This window comes from Tetrao urogallus, assembly GCF_951394365.1.
Source record: "Tetrao urogallus genome assembly, chromosome: 17".
Lineage (NCBI taxonomy): Eukaryota > Metazoa > Chordata > Aves > Galliformes > Phasianidae > Tetrao > Tetrao urogallus.
The window spans coordinates 10,736,261-10,757,526 of NC_136830.1; the positions used below are offsets into that span (position 1 = coordinate 10,736,261).

The window sequence follows — 21,266 nt, forward strand, 5'->3', positions numbered from 1 at the left end:
CCCGCCGCCCCGAAACGCTGCGCTGCGCTCTGCCGGCACCGGCGCGGGGCGGCGCCGCGGTGCGTCATGCGGAGAACGTGGGGGGGGCCGCAGAGAGGAGGCGGGCACGTGAGGCGGCGCGCGGCGAGAGCGCCCCCTGGCGGCGGGGCGGGAAGGGCGCGCGGCCCCTCAGCCTCTCGGGGCGCGGCATCCCGCAGCCCCCCGCCATTTTGCTCCCGCCGCCATTTTGCGGCCCCACGCGCCTCCTCAGCACCGTGGCATTTCTTAGAATCACACAACTGCAGAAATCACAGCGCAGTTTGTGTCGGAAGGGGACTTACGGCCCCCCAGACCCCACACCAGATCAGGCTGCCCAGGATCTCACCCCCCGTGGTGCTGGAACAGGCAGCGGCAGCCCCTCGTCTCCAGGTCCCTCATTCTCCACACAGCGCCCAACGAAGCACCACGAGGACCTTGGTCACCCCAGCAGCCCTCTCCTCTGTGCCTCCTCCCTCCCAGAGGCGGGGATCTCCTTTCCCTGATCTGGCTGATCTGCTCTTATCCCACTAATCACATCACAGCTCGCTGATCACCTGCGCCTCTGGCAGTTTGCAGGAACGAAGTCCCATGAACGAGGGCTGTTAGAAGCTGGGCTCAGCTCAGCCACGTGGAGCAGCAATGAAAGAAGTGCCTCACCAGGCCCCTGACACCAGCTTTGGGGCATCTCTAATGAGAACACTTGGCTTGGAGCCTTAGGAGCTGCCTGGTCCAGATCCTCAGGTGAAAAAAGGACGCAGCCAGAATCTGCACACAGCTTCACTGCTCTCCTAAATCTGGTTGAACACTTCCTCCCATCAGACCCCCCTCAATAGCACTAGCAGAAACTAAGACAGTTCGTAAGGGCATGCCCACTACCTGAAAGCAACCTGAGAGAAACATGGACTATAAAGGCACTACAACAAAGGTGTGATAACAAAAGGACTGGCACAACAGAGAGGTGCTATAAAGGGAAGAAGATTGCTCACCCCTATCAGAAGACTCCAGGGGGAAAGCTCCACCAAGGAAAGATCTCCAGAAAGAGATCCTTCCCCAAGGGCAGCCAGCCCTTCAGTGAGGCTTAAGAGAGGCACAGCCAGGCTCCATCCCTTCCTATCACAGCTGAATTGCCTTCACCTGTGCTCCCAGGGCTGACCGGCTCCTTTCCCCAGCTGCTCCATCAGTGCTGCAGGCCATTCAACAGTTCCCATACACTGGAGGTAACCTCTGGAGGCTTTAGACAAATTTGGACTGGAAGACATCAAAATCAGCCCCTACAACACAGTGTCCTCTGCTGAAAGTTTAAAAAAAAACATGTCCAGATTTTTTTTTTTTTTTTGGCCAGGATCTCAAGGGCTGTAGGTGTTTGTAAGATCAAACCCTGAGATGAAACATCCCTCTCGACGTAAGCATAACCATACTACTCATATGGGTGCAAACTTCTGAAAGTCTCCACAGAGCTTAGAATCTCTTGTGGCTGCAAAGAAGTGAAGAAACATCCTTAGATCATGCCTGAGTAGAGAGGAGTCTCACCTGATCCTGCCTGTCACATCCTTGAGTCCAGGCCTGAGTGATTTCAGGATGTGCTTGGCAACCTGCGCAGGTCTACACAGATGGCAAAAATCCTGTGATCTGTATTGAGCACGTTGAGGATATGTCACAGTGACCCCATGCTTTTAAACAAATAAACAACCCAGGAAAATCTGGCACGGCCTTGAACATCTCCAGGGACTCTTGCCCTTAGCAAAACGGTCCCTGTCTGCCTCGGTGTCATGGTATCATGATTCATTTGCTATAGATATCCATTTATGGACAGAGGTAGAGAGGGAGAAAAAGGACAGGTGGCTGTTGGGGATTTGCACCCAGCATCACTGCGCTGTCCTGGGAAAACAATCTGCAGTGAAGAAAGTCAAAGTCCCTCCAAAGTCAGGGAATGCAAAACTGCCAATTGGAACCTGGATCCAAATGCCGTTAGTTCCTGGACTTGTTAAATGTAAAGAAAATGTGAGTGGAAGTGCCATACTGTAACATGAACAGCCTAGTTCCACCAAGAAAATGAAACATGTAAGACAAAGCGCTCTGTGTAATTGTATCCATGACCAGTTTCAGCTCTAAGGGCCAGAGAAGCGAAGAACTCTGGTATGAAGTTGCTACATTGCTATTGAAAATGAGAGGCAGGGAAGAGTTAAACACGTTTGACTCACGCCTCTGTGCAAGGGAAAGGTAACAGTGTGCTCACAGGGCATCGAACACTTGGAGAATCCAAGGAGAAGCACGTTGTTGAAACTGGCCCTGTTGTGTCAGTTCTCTTGTGGATCAGCGGTGATCCTGCAGCTTCCTCGTGTGGAAAGGGAAACATTCTCTCAAGTGCACACAAGCAGAAACCGAGCCAGGTGAAGAACTTCATCCCACCCCCAGGAATGATTTTATTCCCACCTTCAGTAACAACAGAATTGGAGAGAAGCCAGTGTTTGGTACACCTAGCCCAGTCTCTTCACCAGAAGACCTCCTCCATCTTTTAAAGCTAGCAAAGCTAAACCTAAAACAGTGAGACATGTCTTCATGCCAATACTTTGTTATACTCGAAGTACGTGAGGCAGCTCCAGCCCTGGACCGTTTGGGTCTTACTGCAAATGCTATTTCAACCCTAATGCTTTTATCTGGAAGTGCTCTGTCTCAAAGAAGTCAGCTACTTTGACAGGAGAGGAAACAGATGTTGTGATTATTTCTTTTCCTTCTTGTCTTTGCCCTTGCCTTTGCCCTTGCCTTTGCCCTTGCCCTTCTTCTTTTTTTTCGGTTTGAAGGTACACCGGATCAAGTAGCCTCTCCAGAAGGCCTGGATGCGGGTGGCAGCGAGGCTCATGACAGCCAATTTCTCCAAAGCCTGCTTCTTCTTCTCCTCATTTACCCTGCGCTCCTCCTCAATCTGGGAATACTCCTGGAGAAGCACGGCATGTTTCTCCATCAGCAGGGACAGCTCGGCCTTCTCCTTGGTGTAGGCAGCATGAACCTCCTCAAACTCAGCCTGCCAAGACAATAGGTAAATACCAGCTACAGCATTACTGAGGGCAATCAGCAGCTTCTCCCTATACATTCCTAGATAAGGGTTCTTTTACCCTTCCTGAATCCAGGCAGACCTGGAACGGGAGCTGAGCTGAACCTTTCCAAAGGGACTGAAAAGGAGGCATGTTCCCCATACCCACGGAATTTCAAGAGAAGCCAGGTCCTAATGTCTTCGCGCTCCTCTGAAGAAATACTCTCCTGATTCTCCCTGCATTGCAGACAGCATCCATCCTCAGCTGGGAGCCTGACAGCCACAGGTCAGAGCCCTTCCTGCATATGCTCTGGGCAAAAAACAATGTTCCACTGAAAAGCCAGATCGTGTCAGCCTGCAAAACGCCAAGGGTTTTAATGGTTTAACTGTACTGCAGAACTCAGCAGCACTTTATTCCTTTTCTTTAACAAGCCATGCCGAGCAGAAGGTTACAGGAACCAGCAACGCGGATGTGTGTCTTAGCAATTTCTGCCCAAATCTGCTGGGACATCACGCTCCAGCCAGTCAGCAGACAGAAAACCAGGATACTTGGACATTACTAAACACTTGACAAGGGAGGAATCATAGGATCATTTCTAAGAATGAGCATACAGATCCTAGACCCCTCTCTACATTTTACTTTGCCAATAATCCAGTAGCTTTCCTTCATCTCCGTGAAAAGGTCAGGTACATGAAAGTAACTCAGGCCATCTCAGAGGTGAGGTTAGGAGTGCTGACACACTTCTCAGCCTGCTGTGGTTAACGTGGATGCCAAGACAGTGGCATGCAGGCTGTAAAGTTTTTTAGCACTTGACTGGCATCTCTTGAGGGGGACAGAGGATATAGAAGCATGATTTGGATTCCAGACAGGGCCAATGGAACTGAGCATTGAAGCAAAAGTGAAAGCCTTGTTCCCTAACAGCAGGAGGACTTGTCTGACAGAATGTGGCACTTCATCTTCCCCCAGATTCTGCAGGATTCAGCATCGGATGCAACCTTTTCTAAAATAAAAGCAGCAGAGAACGTTGCCACACAAAGTTAGGACAATGGTACTTTCTAATGCCCGTACGTCTACTGGATGGAGAACTGCCCCTCACATCCACAGCCTCCTGTGTGAGAGCCAAACATCCATTCAGTAGGGATCCATCTGACTGTGTCAGCTCATGGCAGTAATGCTTTCAGGAGGATACCTGCTTTTCTGCCATGTCTGTGTCATATGCCTGGATCCAGTTCAGAATTTCCGTCTCCACTCTGCATTTTCTCTGAAACAAAACAAGACAGGTTACTTGCAGGCACTTGAAGCTTGGTGATACAAAGCTGGGAGGAATGGCTGACACACCATAAGGCTGCCTTCAGCCAGACTTGGACAGACTGAGAGTTGGGCAGAGAGGAATCCGATGAGGTTCAACAAGGGAAAGTGGAGAATCCTACACCCAGGGAGGAATAACTGTGCACATCAGTACAGGTTAGGGGCTGAGCTGCTGGAAAGGAGCTCTGTAGAGAAGGACCTGAGTGTCCCAGTGGACAGCAGGGTGACCGTGAGCCAGCACTGTGCCCTGGGAGCCAAGAAGGTCAATGGTATCTAAAAGTACATTACAAAGAATGTGGCCAGCAGGTCAAGGGAGGTTCTGCTCCCCTCTGCTCTGCGCTGGAGAGGCCACATCTGGAGCACTGTGTCCAGTTCTGGGCTCACCACTTTGAGGCAGACATGGAACTGCTGGAGAGTCCAGCAGAGGGCCACAAAAACGATGAGAAGCACGGAGTATCTCCCTTTTGGGAAAAGGCTGAGAACCCTGGGGAAGAGAAGGCTGAGAGGGGTCTTACCAATGCCTACAAATATCTCAGGGGTGATGTCAAGAGCATGGGGCCAGGGCTCTTTTTGGTGGTGCCCAGTGACAGGACAAGGGGCAGTGGGCACAAACTGGAACATGAGAAAGGACTTCTGGACTTCGAGGGTGACACAGCCCTGGAACAAGCTTCCCAGAGGTGATAGAATCTCCTCTTCTGGAGATACTGAAACCCACCTGGATGTTTTCCTGTTCCTGCTGTAGGGAACCTGCTTTCACAGTGGGGTTGGACTAGATGACCTCTAAAGGTCCCTTCCAACCCCTGTGATTCCATGATTCTGTGTAAAATCCTGAGTTAGAAAACAGCATCATAGCTTTGAGCTCTAGCATCATTATATTTGAGTAGAATATCTCCTCCTTGTGGCAAGCTTGCTTCAGCTGACCTATATTTTGCTCCTGATTTGGAGATTCTTATGGAACAGACCTGCATTGCCTGAGTCCTAAAGCACCTTATCAGCTCTATAGTACAGAGCTGGAGGAGGGCTGAGGATTGAAACCCATCAGAAAGGCGTGTTCTGTGGTAGGAAATGAAAACCTCTCATGGAATGAGGCAAGTCATCCACAAACTGGGCCAACCACCCTGGAACTGAAGTAATGGAGAAACAGTAAACATGAAAGCCCTACAAATATGGAGCCTCTTAAAACTAAGCCGTATTTCTAGGTGTAAGACAGTTTAACAGCAGCCTAACCCTGTACTCTAACCAAGTATGCTGTATTTGTACTCCGAGAGAAAGACCAGCCCCAGCCTGCCACAAGCCACATGATTTCCTGTATGACACTGGCCCACAGGCTTCCAAGCCATCGTAGGAGGTCAGATGAGGCACTTCTCAGCTATTGGCACAACAAAGTTAATTTCAGGCCGCTCAGGGGTACAGCACATGACAAGGAAAGGGAAAGGAGGATCTCTGTGGTCAGTAAATCTCTCTGCATGAGCTGTGCAACTCCTCACAGCGATCACTGCAACAGCCTGGCTGCCTCAAAAAAAAAAAAAGAAAAAAAAAAGAGCCACTGCATTAAAGGAGGTGCAGTTGGATAGCTTGGATTTTGAACGGTGGCTCTAACCTGCATTTGATGCTTTGTCAACTGCCCAGCCTCTGAACTCTGACTAGAGCACAAGCTCTCTGTCGTGCAGTGTCACAGCACTGCTCAGGGGAGTTTCCAGAGCTAGGGAACAAGAGGAGGAACTGTGAGCAGGCCACTTCCCAGCAGCACAGCAGGCCTGCTTTCTGCTGAAATCAGCAGAGCACGAGGACAGCACAGGTACACTGACAAACAGCGTGTGCATCCAGGAAAAGGCAGGGACAGAACAATCACTCGCAGCCAGACCTGGCAGCTCTACAACAGGTTTTACCGTTTACCTTTCTGAGAGCCGACTCTGATGCTCGATGCTCCAGCACCTGCTTATTGAGCTGCACTTCTAGCTGCTGAATGTCCTGCTGTAGCCTAGCACACCTGGCCTGGGAAGCTTGCAGCTCTTCTTTTTGCTGTTTTTCACCTTCCCACTTGACCTGCAGGATGTTGTTCTTGCGGCATTCATCTAGAACTTCCATGCTGTTTTTGAGATCTTTGATCATATTGTCTTTGTTCTGAATCTAGACCCAGAAAACCAGAAGGAAATGTCATCAGGGGGTGCAGGTGAAGCATAAAGTGGTCAGGAGGAAAAAGACACTGTTGCAAAGGTGGAGGTGAGTGTCAGGCTCACTGGCACTGCAGGCTGAAGAAGCCTGCCATGTCTCTAGAGGAGCCAGGATCATCCCTTTGGTTTCAGGTAAGGCTTGGAGTGACTGCCTGGGGGACACAGCTCAGAGGGCCGCCTCTAAGAGGGATCCTCAGCTGGGAGCAGTGAAACACACTTGCTTGTTATGCACTGACAAGCTGCCAAAATACACATAAAAATCTCATGTGTCTCAATTCACAGATCTCCCAGGAGTGGTAGGGAAAGGGGAAAGCAGGCCCTCGTCTCCATCAGAGCCATTCAGTGCAATGAGCCTGAGACAAAACCTTCCCTTCTGACCCTCCTGCAGAAAGACAAGCACACACATAAAACAAGGGATTGCTTGTCAGGAGTCCAGGGCTTGAATTCTGGCTCAACCCACAGACTCACGAGAAGAGCCTGGGAAATGCCCATTAGCTAATCCATACCTCAGCTGCCTTCACTGGGGAAAAAAAAAAAAGAAAGAAATTATATCATCACACATTAATTATAAATGCTCCAAGGTAGCTCGCATTAGAGTTGGAAGTCTCAGAAATATTAGTTTTAAGAGTGAAGGCAGAGCTGGCATGAAAAAATAGATTTTAATTGGAACAATCTCTCTCTAGAATGACTTTCCATCATTTCATCAGCAGCGAATGGAGCCTCTCTGGCAGCTGACTCTGTAGTCCTGCTGAAATACTACTGCAGTCATCTGTGCCTGTCCTGCAGCTCCTTTTTAAGCTCAGTAACTTGTGCCATTGAAGTTGGCTTGTGAGGTTCAAAACACGCCAAGCTTAAACATGAAGCATTCAATAAACATTTTCAAATTATATTTAGAATCTGATTTAGAAATCATTTCCGGAACCTCCTCTTTAGGACCTGCAGGAAAGGGATTGTTTTTCAGCTTACTGAAGTTTTGCTTCAGTGACCCTTTGTCAGAAAACGTTTCTCACACTGTCATACCTCCTCATCTCGGGTCCTGATTGCTGCTGCCAGTTCTGCCTGCAGAGCTGTGATTGTTTCAGTGTTTCTGTTGATCCGGAGGGAGATGTCTTCCATGAGCCAAACCGTTTCTTCCTCTTCTGTAGGAGTAGTCAGGAGTCGCTCAAGCATAAAATTCCTGAACTCCCCGAAGGCTTTGATAAATGCTTCGGTTGCCAGCTCTCGTGCCCAACCTTCGTGTTTCAGAGCCTTACAAAGTGAAGGGATGGCCAACAAGAGTCTCAGGATATTTCTAACACAACATTTCAGATGTTGTCCCAGCAAGTGGAGATTGGTGGTGTCCTCTTCTTCAGCAGCAACAAGCAGCTGCTCCATTTGCTTTGAAAGCTTCTGGTACTCCATCAGGTTGGTTGTGATCTCAGGTCCCAGCAGATCAGCAAACCTGTCCAGAGAGCCGATAATACGTGGGATCAAGGAGCTCAGCTCCAGCTTGGCAATCGTCTCATCCAAGACAGATAGGATTCTTTCTGTCTCAATGCTATTAGGTTTCAACCAGCGCAGATCTAACGCCTTCACGGCACCTGCTGCCATCATTGCCTTCTCTGCAGCCTCTGTGCCCATTACCAGCAATTTGTTTCTTTCCTTTGTGTCCTGCACTGATACTCAGAGCACAGCTGGAACACAGCTCCCATTAAACACTTGGGACTTCGTTGTTTTCAGGTCTAGAAGAGACACAGCATCTCCTACACAGGCCCTCAGTGTAAGACCACGAAGGCACGGGGCTGCCAGCAGGGAGGCTGTCAAGCAGCGGGAGCGCAGCCGTGGGAGGGCAGCGAGGGGCTCCTGGCTTTCAAGGCGGTGCGACGAGAGCTCCCAGCTCCTAAGCAGCAGCCGAGGCAGAGACCAGACTGCAGCTCTGCAATCCTCGGAGGGCTGTGGGAAAAGGCGCGGGTCTGTGCGGCCGACAGAAGGGCGGTACGGAGCCGCGCTCCCGCAGCGCTTCGCTCACCGCCGACCGGACCGCGCTGCCGCCGGCGTCCCCCGGTCGCTAGGCAACCCGCGCGGAGGGGCGGGCTCTTTCCCGACATCCTGGAACCACTCAGCGTCTTCGTTCGCTTGACGGGCAGCGGTACTGTCCAATGAAAAGCGAGGAGAGGCCGTGACGTCGCTGGGCGGCCATTTGGGGGGCGGTGGCAGCGGGTGAGTTCAGGCACAAAGGCGCAATGGCCGAAGTCGCTGTTTGCGGCGGGTTTCGAGAAGATGGGGATGCGGCACTTTGGGACGTGGCGGGGCTCGGTCAGCAGTCGGACTACATGATCTTAGCGGTCTTTTCCGGCCTAGGATTCTATGAACCAAGTGGCTCCCAGCTGTCAGCCTGTGCGCACCCGCTATTGCCCACGTGGGGCTTTGGACAGGAGCAGCTCGTCTGAATAGCGCTGCAGCCTCCTGTCCCTGCAGCCTCTTCGGTAAGGGAATGCATCGTGCGCGCATCTCTGCCTGCTACGGGTGGGAGCTGGATCCTGGGCCGGATGGCAGTGCTGGCTGCTGTTGGGATTTATCCTGTCCTTGGCTCCAGTCTCAGCCACCAGCACCCTCTGCAGTCGGCTGCAGGCAGCAGAGCCCCCCTGAGGTGTCGGGGCACTGAGATCACAGCACGTTATTTTGATCAGCAGAAAGCCTTGCCAGCAGCTCCTGCAGGGCCGGGTCTGGGAATCAGCCAGCACTCAGACCCAGCGTGCCAAAGGGTGCAGCGCCAGCACGATTTGATCACACAAATCTGGTGTCTGGATCAAACTCGGAGCCCATGCTCAGTGTTAAACTTCCCCATTTCTCCCAATGTTTTCCAACAAGGAAGACCCAGAGGCAGCCAGCAGAACCCACCCCAGTCTGACAGCCTCCAGCTCCTCCAAAACTGTGCTGCATTATTTGCTTCTTGGCACTTCCATGTTTTTCACCACACTTCTTGCTTTATAGAGCTGCTCAAGCTAATCAATGTAGGCAGACACCAGCCTGTCCACAGTGCCAGCATGAAAGAAGAAATTTATCATGTCCAATCCAGCCAGGTGGGCTGTTCTGATGCTGAGGATTTTAAAAACAAGCGTATGAATCTCTTAAGGAAAAGCAGAATATACTCTGTGCTGCAGCACTGCAGCAACCAGGGTGGGCAGTCAGGGTAAATACCCTCAGTGCTGTGGTTTGTCCATAAGCTGAACTCCATCCTGCTTTGGGGATTCTACCATGACTCTGAATATCCCTGGTTTGGATAAGGACGGAGGAAAGTCAGTAAAATCTACTTGATCTTCTGCACCTTGAGGGATCCTTCTTCAATACCTCATTCCTTGTTGATTTTTCTCCCTAGTGCCTTAAGTTACCAATTTTTCTTCTTTTTCCAGTGAGGGGTTTGTTTGCACCCTCTGGCTCTCTGATCCAAGCAGCCATGACACGTTTTGGATCCTCTCTAAAGGCACAGGAAGACCAAGACAAGCCCCCAAAAATCTTCTAGTGGCTTTCCATTACTTTTCTATTGCCTCAGAGGAAAGCAATCCTTTGGAAGGCTTTTTGCCTCTTACGGCTGTGCTGCTGCTCAGCCCATGCCCCCACATCAGCCTCATCTATATGAAAGGAGTAGAACCCGACGGCGAGGGATGGTGCTGTTTATTGCTGTAAGCAGGCTGAGCACTGGCTTCCAGGAAGAACGAGCTGAAAATCCAAGCAAGCAGCTGAGAAACACAGCAGTCAGCTCAGCACAGCCTGCGGGAGGAGCTCTCTGGATGTTTTTCCCAGTCCCTTCTCACGTCCCTTTGCTCGCAGCCTGGCCGCAGCAGCAGGGGCGGACGGCTTTCTACCTCTGCGGCTGAACACCTCCAGGGATTTTTCAAACCTTTCTGATGCCTTCTTCCACCGGCCTGTTTTTCTCTCCTGTTCTTTCACAAATTGCTGCTTCAACCGTTGGTGGTAACGTTCAATCTTCTTTTTGGCCTCTTCCAAGTGCTTTACCTTTAAGAAGGCAAATGTAAGACCTTATACCTCTATCCTAACTTCAACGTAAAGATCTTAGAAGTGATGCTTGTCTCTGTGAAAGAAGACATCCTGCCAGGTCCCTCCCTCCCTGCCACGAAGCTGACCTCAAAGCTCCAAAGAAGCTCCAAAATCCATAATTATCGCTTTAAACATCGATCTGATTAAAAAATAAAAATAAAAAAATGGAATCGTAGGATCATTAAGGTTGGAAAAGACTTCCAAGATGGTCAAGTCCAACCCCAACCCATCCCCTAACCGTGTCCTTCAGTGCCACACTGCAGGAGCTGCCCAGCTACCAGAGCAGCACTGGTTTTACTGATGCACTCATGCTAATTCACTCACAGCAGCTGCGCTGCCCCAACTCCTTGAAACCCATAACTCTGCGTGTTCTGCTGAGCACAGAGCACACAGGTGACTGTCAGCCCCGGTTCAGGGAATGGTGAACAGAGGAAAAGACATCTCAGCTCCCCCCGTGAGGCTGCTGATGAGGATCCTCAATGTGTCAGTGTCCAGCTCTGCCTGATGACACCCTGAATGGTAATTCCAGACTTCACCTGGCATCCTCACTTCCTGCAGGAGAGGGTGTCTCGCCTGCCATGGCTCACAGACTCATTACTGCTCAAAGCACAAGGCCTTAGGGGGCAATCAGGCAGCTGAGATGTTGTAAAACCTTTGGCTCATTCCCATTCCTGGGAGGACAGGTGTCAACGTGTTGCTCATGTCTCACTGCAGGGCTATTTTAGCAATGACATCTAAGGGCAGATTCGGTCTGACCACTCCAGCATTTGTTTCCCTCTCTGCTACGCAGAGCCCCAAAGCAGAGTAAGGCCCCTGGCATCTGCATTAGGACCTGGCAGGCTGAAGATTTAAGGGCTGAAGTGATGATTTCAGGGTTCTGAGGAACTGGGAGCAAAGCGTTTGCACAAGACATTCTTCAGCCATTCGTCATCTGTGGCTCTTGCTGCCAGGGGATGAGGAACTCCCTCCTTTTTTTCCAAAGCACAGCCTCCAAAACACAGCAGAGAGCACAGCAAACCTTCCCCTATGCTGGCAGGATGGCGGCCCAGGGGAGGGAGGTTGTCACCTTCTTCTCCAGGAGCAGCAGGGTATGGTGGCTGGAGCGGCCGGCTGATCGGGACAGGGAGCTGCGGAGCTCATGGTCACCCACACTGATGTCAAAGTCCACAACACAGCTGCTCCGGGCAATAGGAAATCGGGTCACACAGAGTGGGGTACGAGCAATGCCTTTTTTGGGGTGCGTGGGGACCTGGTGTGGTTGTGTAAGGGGTCCCACCATCTCTGATCTGGTGTGAGGGGTCCCATGGATCCCAACCAGAGGGAGGGGTCCCACAATCCACATGATGATGTGAGGGATCCCACCGTCCCCATACTAGTGTGAGGGGTTCCGCAGCCCCAGGTCAGTGTGTTCTAAGCCCCCAAACTATATGAGGAGATCCCACCACCTCTAGAACAGTATGAGGCAGCCCCCCCATCCCTATATTGGTGTGAAGGGTCCCACCAATCCCACAATGGCACGAAGGAGCCCCACAGCCCCCAGCAGTTTTAAGAGGGTCCCACAGCCCCACACTAGTGTGAGGAGTCCTATCACCCCCAGAGCAGTATGAGGGGTCCCTCAGCCCCTCACCAGGCCCTGGTGGGCTCCCTGCTCTCGGGTGGTGGGAAGAAGGTGACACGGGGCCGCACACCACCCAGCTCCTCCATGGCCCCACGCCCCCCATTGTGCATGCAGCGCTACCATGGAATCAGTGGAGTGGGGAATTTGGCCCAGCCACTGCAGTGTGGGGCTGGCAGGTGACAGAGAACAGGGAACACGACACAGGACACTGGAGACAGGGCTGGCCATGCCCCAGCTCAGGCTAGTCGTGCTCCATGTACTCATGGTAGTGTTCCCACTGTGAGCCATATTGGGGGCGGGGCTCAAAAATGAGGCAAAACCTCATTAATGACGGCAGTGAGAAGCATCCATGTGGGTTGGTCATGCCCAAGGATGAGGGGACGAACACGGTGGGACAGGCTGCCCGGAGAAGTTGTGGATGCCCCGTTCCTGGAGGCATTCAAGGGCGGGTTGGACGGGGCTCTAGGCAGCGTAATCTAATGGCTGGCCACCAGCCCATTGCAGGGAGGCTGCAACTAGATGATCTTCCAGGTCCCCTTCAGCCTACACTCTGTGCGTGGCCATCTTTACACTTACGCTCGACGCTGTTTGTTTCCCAGGGAAGGAGGAGCAGCAGTGTCCACCGCTGCTGCCGGACGAAGGCGCGGGCTATGACAGCCGCGCTGCACCTCCACAGGCACAGGCTGTCCCGCATCACCCCCTGCCTCTACCTCAGCGACGGCGTGGCTGCGGGCAACGCGCAGCTCCTGGCTGCCAACCGCATCACCACCGTCATCAACGTCTCCCTTGAGCTGGCCAACATGTTCCACCCCGGCATCGAGTACCTGCGCATCCCGGTGGCCGACATCCCCACAGCCCGCATCTCTGCCTGCTTCAACTCCGTTGCCGACTTGATCCGCAGTGTGGGTGAGCGCGGGGGCCGCACGCTGGTGCACTGCGCAGCCGGGGTGAGCCGCTCAGCCACCGTCTGCATAGCCTACCTGATGAAGCACCACGCCATGTCGCTGGCCAGCGCTCACGCGTGGGTCCGCTCGTGCCGGCCCATCATCCGGCCCAACAACGGCTTCTGGCGGCAGCTCATCCACTACGAGTATTTGCTGTTCGGCATCAACACCGTCCGCATGGTCCACTCGCCCTTCGGGATGATACCTGATATTTATGAAAGGGAAGCTAGGATGATGATGATGTTCTGAGTGTGGCCCAGCTGGGAACCAAGGCAAGCAGAAGGCGGAGTCGCAGCAGAACTCTGAAATAAACTCTCGCTGCCTGCCAGTGGTTGGAGTCTCTGCAGCTACAGGAGGAGGGACTGGGCTGTGAGCAGAGGCTGGGGGCATGCTGTAAGGCCATACAGCATCGTTCATGCCATGCTCCATTGGCAATACTGAAGCCACTCGTCACATGCTGGTGTTGTTTCATTTCAGCACAAACTGTGCTTACAAAAAGGCAGGGTATTCAGAACAGTACCAAGGTTTGTTTTTCCTAGTTGGGATATGACTCTGGGTCCAAACACAGCAGACCAATATCTGTTCTTCTGCTGTGGTTGGGAGAGACCAGGAAAAGCACAGTGCTGGGAGAGACCTACTGACATCCTGCTCCTTGTTGCTGATCCCTCTTCCTCCCCTACCAGATTCCCCAGGCCTGGATGCAGCAGTGCAGGTGGAGTCTCACCCCCTGCTTCAGGAGCATCACCCATCATGTGACAGAGGGACAGCATTTACTCAGCCAGACTTTGTCTTTGCTGCCTCCCATCTGCAGATCCCTCCCTGCTAGCACTGCCTTACCCTGGGGCAGCAGCTAATCCCTGTACAGAACATTTCAATGGCACTGTTATAAGGGGCTGGAAGAGATGGTAAAGTCCCCACACTGGGGACACAAGAGCCATGGGGGTGTCAGAAAGCACGGGGCCATGGCAGCTCACTGTCTTCTGCAGGGATGGAGCTGGGAGCTCCCCCATGCCTGCGCCCCTTCGGGACACCCCAGCATCAGGAATGCCAGCAGGCTGAGGTCATGGCCTGAAATACTCAGAGAGGGGACAGCCACCGACACTACAAAGTGTTAAAAAGAGGGCAAACCAGGTAAAGACTGGGATCCTGGCCCAGCACTGCTCCTCCAGCCCCTGGCAGGGGACAGTGTGGGTGCCAGGCTGTGCTGGGGGCTTTTCCTGGTGTCCACAGTGTGGTTTGCCCTTCAGAAGGAAACCCAAAACGCCATCTCGTCCTTCCTGCTATGGAAAAGCCTCTGAAATCTGAGCCCTAAAAGCAAACAGGCAGAAGGGACAGGCACAGCTTGTGCCTGCCAAGCCCTTGGCAAGGGCACGGGCTGGTTCTGATAGCTCAGCGCCCCTTGGGAACTTTGTGGGATGGGCACCACTCCAGCCCCAGGTGCCCTGGAAAAGCTGGCACCAATGGCAGTGGCCCTGTGGCACCGTGGTGGCCCTGCTGTGAGGAGCTGTGGTGTTTCCTGTGGTGTTTCTGCAAGCAGCCTCAAGACTCACCATCCCAGTGAGTGGAAGAAAGACAGCATTTGAGTCTGGAGCCCCAGCACATGCGAGGTGGTTCAGGCTAAAGTCTCTTGTCACAGCCCCCACTGGGAGCGGGGGCACAAGCAGTCTGGGTGCGATGTCATGGCAGCCAAGAATGGAGTATGACAAAAATAGAGCTTTATTTCATAGCCATCCCAGTGCCACTGCACCTCCTCAGGAATACACATGAGTGTGCAGTGTCCAACGTGCCCACCGTGCCATCACCGACAGCAGCAGGGTGACATCACTGGGACACCAGCATGGAGGTGGCACGCAGCACCCCAAGGGTCCAACGCCCTCCGTCCCATGGGGGCACGAGCTGTGTGCACGCATGCCCCATGCTCACTCCACCCAGCAGAGCTCAGTAGTGATGTGCACACGTGCACACACACAGAAATGCACTGGCACACACAGAATCTGTGCACACGCTGAGCCTGTAAGGATCCCCACCTGCAAGGATCTGCACACACTCGTGCACAGACGCTCGTGCACGCGCTGACAGGCTCGTGCTCTCAAGCACAAAGCTGTGCACGGAGCACCACTCGCACACACAGTCTGTGCACACCTGCACAAAATGCTCTGCACACGCACTCCACACGCATACACCGCCCAGCAGCACACGTGCCCACACGTATGAGACCTGCTTGCACACATGGAACCTTCACGCACCAGCACTCACACACTCCTTGCACACACTGCCACGTGCAGACGCACTCACACCTGCAGAGCCCGTGCACACCAGCACACGTGTGCCCTGTGCACAGAGCTGTGCACACAAACACTGGCATGTCCAGAGCACTCATGTACAGAGCATGCATGTGGCCGTGTGGACCGACATACGTGCACGCACAGTGTGCACACCAAACACGCACGTGCACACGCTGCTGTGCACACCAGCACCCTGCGTGAGGACACAGAGCTGTGCACACCAGCATACTTGTGGGCATATCGTGCCATGCACGCCAGCACAGATGTGCTGTGCACACCAGCACACACATGTGCATGTTGCTACACATGCCAGCAGGCAACACACACCAGCATACAAGTGTGCAAACAGTGCCACACACACCAGCACTCATACATGGACACGCTGCCTTGCTGCAAGCACACAGTGCTGTGCACCCCAGCACGTACGTATGCACGCGGTGCCATGCACACCAGTGCAAATCAGCACAGTTTTGTGCACGCAGTGCCAAGCACGCAGATGCACTCCAGCAGACGTGTGCACACGGTGCCATGCACACCAGTGCACGCAGAGCTGTGCAAATCAGCACAGTCCTGTGCTCTCGGTGCCAAGCACAGCAGCACGCAGACGTGCAAACAGAGCCTTGCACACCAGCTCACACAGAGCTGTGCCACACTCAAATCCCACCACCTCCATCCCTACTGGTGCCGGGGGGGTCGGTGCTGCAGCCACACGGCCCAGCGCCGTGCAATGAGCTGTGGCTGCTGGTACATGAACATCCCAGCCAGCGTCAGCGCGATGCCCAGGTAGCTGAGCGCGCTCAGGCGGCTGCCGAAGAGCAGGCGGGAGAGCAGCAGGTTGCCCACCACCGTGATGTTGCCCAGGAGGTGGATGGTGAGGGCGGAGGTGAGGGACAGGACGCAGAAGCTGGCCAGGTTGTAGAGGACGGAGCCCAGGCAGCTGAGCAGCACGCAGCCCCAAAGCGAGCCGTCGTAGCGCAGCACGCCCTGCCACGCCGGGGCCACCTCCAGTGCCACGGCTGCCCCAAAGAGCAGGCAGAAGCTGGGCAGGGCGGTGAGGCACAGCAGGGACACGGCGTCCAGGCGGCCCTCCTGCAGCAGCAGGCCTGGGGGGGACAGGGCAGAGTTAGATAGAGCCCCTGCTGCAAAAAACAGCCCAAAAATCACTAGGAGAAGGGGTGCCCTCAGCCCACCCTGGCATCCCATGGCATTGGGGGTGAGTGAGTCCAGGGGTGGCACATGCTCAGCTCTCATCTGCACCACAGTGCCCACGATGGGGCCAGAGGTGACACATAAGTTCCCAGGCTATTCCACCCTGTCCCCACCCCCATCCTAATCCCAAAGTCATCCCACCTCCATCCTCATCCCTATTCCCCTCCCAAACCCCGTTCCATCCCCATCCCCGTCCCGTAGCCCTGTGAGTCATGGGCTGTGGCTACAGCAGTGATGCCCATGTGAGTCATGGGTGGAAGAAATGCTCCCAGCCCTCCAAAAAAACAGTGTGGTCAGGGTGCTCCTCCCCACCGCCTGCCAAGGACATCATGGCCTGGGTGACTCTGCTGGCCATGGCCAGGGGCCCTGAGTGGGGACAGCGCAGCTCCACATGGGGACATGCAGGGGATGGGGATAAAGGGATGGGGGTGGGATGGTGGTTGGGATTGGGATGGGACAGGGATAGGATGGGGATGGGGCCAGGAGCAGGCACAGACCGGAGGGCAGGGGAACAAGGTGGTCACACCGAGGTGACAGCGGGACAGGGTGGGCAGGGGGTGATGCTGGGGGTGGGGCGACACTGGGGAAGGGGCAGAACAGACATGGCAGACGGCAGCGGGTGGAGGTGACAGCAGGGCCACGAGGTGATGCTGGGACAGGGATGTCCCCAAAACTAGAGGGAGCAGCAGTGACACCAAGAGCATCCCTGGGGCCCAGAGCACCATGACGGTGCCACGAGTGCTGGCACATCCCCGGTACGGCATCACCGGGACATCCCGAGGGCAGACGGGCGGCACTTACTCTGCTGCAGCGACTTGAGGGCACGCAGGACGGTGGCAGCCAGGAGGACGCAGCCCCCGGGCTGGTGGAAGCGGACACCTCCGGCGATGCTGCACACAGCCCCGGCGCAAACCGGTCCCATGGCCGCGTACTGCAGCGGATGGTGCCGGCGGCCCCGCAGCAGCGCCGATAGCAGCAGGGTGGCCAGCGGGGCGGTGGCGTGCACGGCCTGAGCTGCGTCCAGCGGCACCAGGCTCAGCCCCAGGTTGCCCAAAGCCACGCTGCCGCAGAAGGTGAGGCTCAGCAGGTAAATCCGTGCGCGGGGCCGGACGGGCGGCGGCGGTCCTCGTACCCAGCCCAGCGGGTAGCCCAGAGCCACGGCCGCCAGCATGTGCAGGGAGGAGAGCAGCAGAGGGTAGCGAAAACCGTGGGCGGCGAAAATCCATTTGTTGAGGCCGGCCAGAGCGGTGCCGGTGCCCAGCCACGCCGCGACGGTGAGCACTAGCCGTAGCGGCGGTCGTTCCCCCGGCTGTCCCTGGTCCGGTCTGCGGGGACGGAGGGTCCCACCGGCGGCCATCATCGCTGCTTCATCGCCACCGGGGCACCGAGGACACATGGCAGGGATGGACGAGCGGCGGGTTCAGCCGTGGGATGCCATGTGCGGGCAGCGCCGGTGCGGAGGAGCAAAGTTTGATGGCGGGGAGAGAAGGCGGGCAGGGTCCTCCCCGGCAACCAGCGCACGTCAGCGCGGTGCGGGCAGGCGAGCGGTGATGCGGGAGAGCGGAGCGGCGGGGATGATAACCGCGCGGAGCTGGGAGGCGGCGGCCGCGCATCCCCAACAGAGCCGGGGGAGCGGCGACGGCGGAGCAGGGACGGCCTTCCCGGTGACGGAGCGGCTGCGTCAGTGTCCCCGGGTGACTCATAGGCGGGCGCCGTGGCTCGCAGGCCTGGCACCGGCATCAGTCCCCGCCCCGTGCAGCACCCCCAGCACAGGCTTTGTTTGGGTCGACTCCAGGCAAATTTGGGACTGAAGCATCCCAAGGCTGGGCCGGAACGGTCCCCACCGATGCCATCACCCTCAGCCCCTGATGTGGGGGCAGATAGTTGCACCTCAGCTGCTGAAATCCCCGTGATCCCCATTATGGTGGTGGCCCTGCCTGGGACATGAGCAGCTCCAGGGGGTCATGCACTCTCGGGAGCATTGAGCACACCACGACCCGGAGGCTTTCAGCCACCCGAGCAGCAATGAGGCCACAGAATCCCAAGCACTGAGCCCGGCTGTGCCCAACCCCCACCCCCATCCTCCTCCTGCCCAAGCGCACAGAGAAAGCACAGCACAGCCTGGAGGTTCTGCAGTATTTCATTGCCATCAGCCCCACAACCAGCCCCACTACCACTTGCTCAGGCGCAGGATGACAGTGTTCCCATCCTTCGGTCTGTAGTCAGCAACACCTGCAGAGGGACACAGTGGCCAGGGTGGCAGTGAGGTCGCAGGGTCGGGGACACATCCCTGTGCCCCCATATCTCTGTGTCCCCCCATCACTCACCCATATGCAGGCTGGTGCCAAGCCTGCTGAGCAGCTGCCAGTAGTGCCGCTCCTTTGGCCTCGCAGCCATGCCTTGCACCGAGGTCAGGAAGGGGCCATATGCGGTATCCTGGGTCTCAAACCTGGGGGCAGAGCAAGAGGAGAGATCTGGGAGTCCCAAGGACACAGCGGAGGGAACGAGGACAAGAGGACAGCCTCAGAGCCCCCTGACCATTGGACCACTCACGTGAAGTTTTTAGATCCCTGTGGCGGGGCTGCCCTGAGCAGATCCAGAAGTGAGGCCCCAGCAGGCGCAGACACCAGGCTGTCATACAGCAGCTGCTGGGGACACCCCGGCACCGGGCACTCCACCACCAGCCGCACAGTCATATTGTGTGGCCCCAGGGGCATTGGCTCCAAGAAGATGGGTGTCAGTGTGCCTGGGACAAGGAGTCACGGTGGCATCGGTGCCAGCCCTATGCTGGCCACCCAGTGCCCCATATCCCCTGCTCCTACCCAGCTCCTCCTGGCACTGCATGGAGGCGATGCTCAGGTAGCTGCGGCCGTTCAGAGCGAGCAGCGCTTGGGCCATGGTGGCAGCACTGGTGAATCTGTCCAGGTGACGCAGCAGTGCAGCCATGGCACGGCCGTATGCTGTCCTGCACGTGTTGGTGGCGATGAAGACCTGGAAGGGGAGGAAGGAAGGAAGTGCTCAGGCAGGGCTCAGGCTCAGACCTTCACCAAGAGCCACTCAAGCTCCTGCACTTGCTCCATGCCAATGCCCACACTCGCCTGCATGGCCAAGGGAGTGCTGAAGGCGTTCCCAATGAGGCCGTCTGCGCTCTGTGCCTCCACCAGCCTCGCCTTGGTCCTGTGCACAGCTGCCCGCAGCTCTGCTGCCAGCCTAGCCCCGATGTGTTTCTCCTTCTCCAGGCAGGCGAAGGCCAATGCTGCCACTGCCTCTGTGTCTGCAGGGGTGGCTGTGTCAGCCCAGATGCTGCACGCCCACCCCATGGTGGATCCACTTTTTGGGTCCCTGCTGTCTCTTACCCACTGCATTGCCATCCACGTGCCTGAAGCGCCGGTGCTGCTCAGCCACCAGCAGTCGCTGGATCACCTCCTCACGCACCCGCTTGTGGTGGACACAGAGAGCCAGCACGCCCAGGCTGTACTGGTAGTAACTGGTGAGAGGGTGGCCGTGATGCCGGGAGCCTGGGGACAGAGCACCGCTGTCACAAGAGCCAGCTGGTGGCAGCAGAGCTGCAGTGCCAGCACCCATAGGGTCCCTGCTGTAGGTGGGGTACCTCACCTGCCCAATCCTTCTCCAGGTAGTACTTGAGCCACGTCACAGGGAAGCGCTGGGTAGTGGGGTCTGGTGGGGGGCAGGTGGCACGCAGCCCCAGCAGGTAGAGTGCCAGACGCCCCGTCTCCGGCACGGAATCCCTGCGGGCAGTGGGGTCAGCACATGGAGGAGCAAGGGAACCTCCCCATCCCCATCCCATCACCTACGTGTCGTGGTGCTGATGGCCATGGGACGGGCGGCTGGCTGCGTGCAGACTCCTGCAGGGATTGGCATCAGTGGGACTACAAAAGGGACAGGGGCCGTCCCACTGTGACACGCTGGGGACCTACCGGCCGTAGAGACCCTGGAAGGTGTCCTGCAGGTTCTGCAGATAGCGCTGCTCCATGCTCAGATCGTGCTCGTTGCCCAGACGCAGCCCCACGTAGATCCCGGGGTCGGCATCCTGCCCCGACTCCATCGCCAGCCCCAGCAGTCGTGCAGCAAACGCCCGCACCGCCACCGCTGCCTCTGCTGGAGCTTCTGTCGCCAGGGGTCCCCGTGAGGATGGGGGCAAGGAGTGAGCGCAGCCCAGCGCCGGGGGACGCGGGGAGGACAAAGAGCGTCGGTGGCGGTGGGAAGCGGAGCGTCCTCACCCCACGTCCTCACCCTCTACCCCGTGAAGCTGAACCCCCAAATTTCGCACAACGCTGAGGGAGAGGCCGAGCATAGAGGGGACACGAGGCAGGAAAAGGGAGAAAGGGAACGGGGGAAACTCAAAGCCCGGCACCACTGCGCTCCCACCCACAGCCTGGCCCCGGGGGCCCCGCGTTGGAGCATGGATAGGAAGCATTCGGGCGGCTCAAACTCACCGCAGGGCCGGGCGGGCAGCACCGCAGCCTGCAGCAGGGCCAGGAGCAGCCACATCGCGGCGAGGGGACAGCGGGTGGATGACAGCGAGTGACAGCAGGCTGAGCGGCGCCGAGCAGGAAGGCGATGAGTGAGGCAGTTCCGCACTCCGGGGCCGAGTCAGCAGAAAGGGGCGAGGACTTTGG

General features: G+C 56.0%; 4 protein-coding genes across 4 annotated transcripts; 1 reads left to right on the plus strand and 3 right to left on the minus strand.

Moving 5' to 3' along the window:
* Positions 1-2,737: 2,737 nt before the first annotated feature.
* On the minus strand, positions 2,738-8,152 carry DRC10 (dynein regulatory complex subunit 10; the record flags this gene model as incomplete). Its single annotated transcript, XM_079543626.1, has 4 exons — positions 2,738-3,040; positions 4,240-4,311; positions 6,255-6,488; positions 7,553-8,152. 4 exons carry the CDS (start codon positions 8,150-8,152, stop codon positions 2,738-2,740), a joined length of 1,209 nt encoding a protein of 402 aa, XP_079399752.1.
* A 4,686-nt stretch (positions 8,153-12,838) lies between these two features.
* DUSP18 (dual specificity phosphatase 18) lies at positions 12,839-13,381 on the plus strand (the record flags this gene model as incomplete). Its single annotated transcript, XM_079543704.1, has 1 exon — positions 12,839-13,381. The coding sequence occupies one exon, from the start codon at positions 12,839-12,841 to the stop codon at positions 13,379-13,381; it is 543 nt and encodes a 180-aa protein (XP_079399830.1).
* Positions 13,382-16,092: 2,711 nt separating this feature from the next.
* Positions 16,093-18,022, minus strand: SLC35E4 (solute carrier family 35 member E4; the record flags this gene model as incomplete). Its single annotated transcript, XM_079543876.1, has 2 exons — positions 16,093-16,520; positions 17,428-18,022. The coding sequence occupies 2 exons, from the start codon at positions 18,020-18,022 to the stop codon at positions 16,093-16,095; spliced, it is 1,023 nt and encodes a 340-aa protein (XP_079400002.1).
* A 774-nt stretch (positions 18,023-18,796) lies between these two features.
* TCN2 (transcobalamin 2) lies at positions 18,797-21,138 on the minus strand (the record flags this gene model as incomplete). Its single annotated transcript, XM_079543790.1, has 10 exons — positions 18,797-18,858; positions 18,954-19,075; positions 19,180-19,372; positions 19,449-19,617; positions 19,725-19,900; positions 19,983-20,144; positions 20,242-20,375; positions 20,442-20,492; positions 20,565-20,754; positions 21,084-21,138. 10 exons carry the CDS (start codon positions 21,136-21,138, stop codon positions 18,797-18,799), a joined length of 1,314 nt encoding a protein of 437 aa, XP_079399916.1.
* Positions 21,139-21,266: the final 128 nt, after the last annotated feature.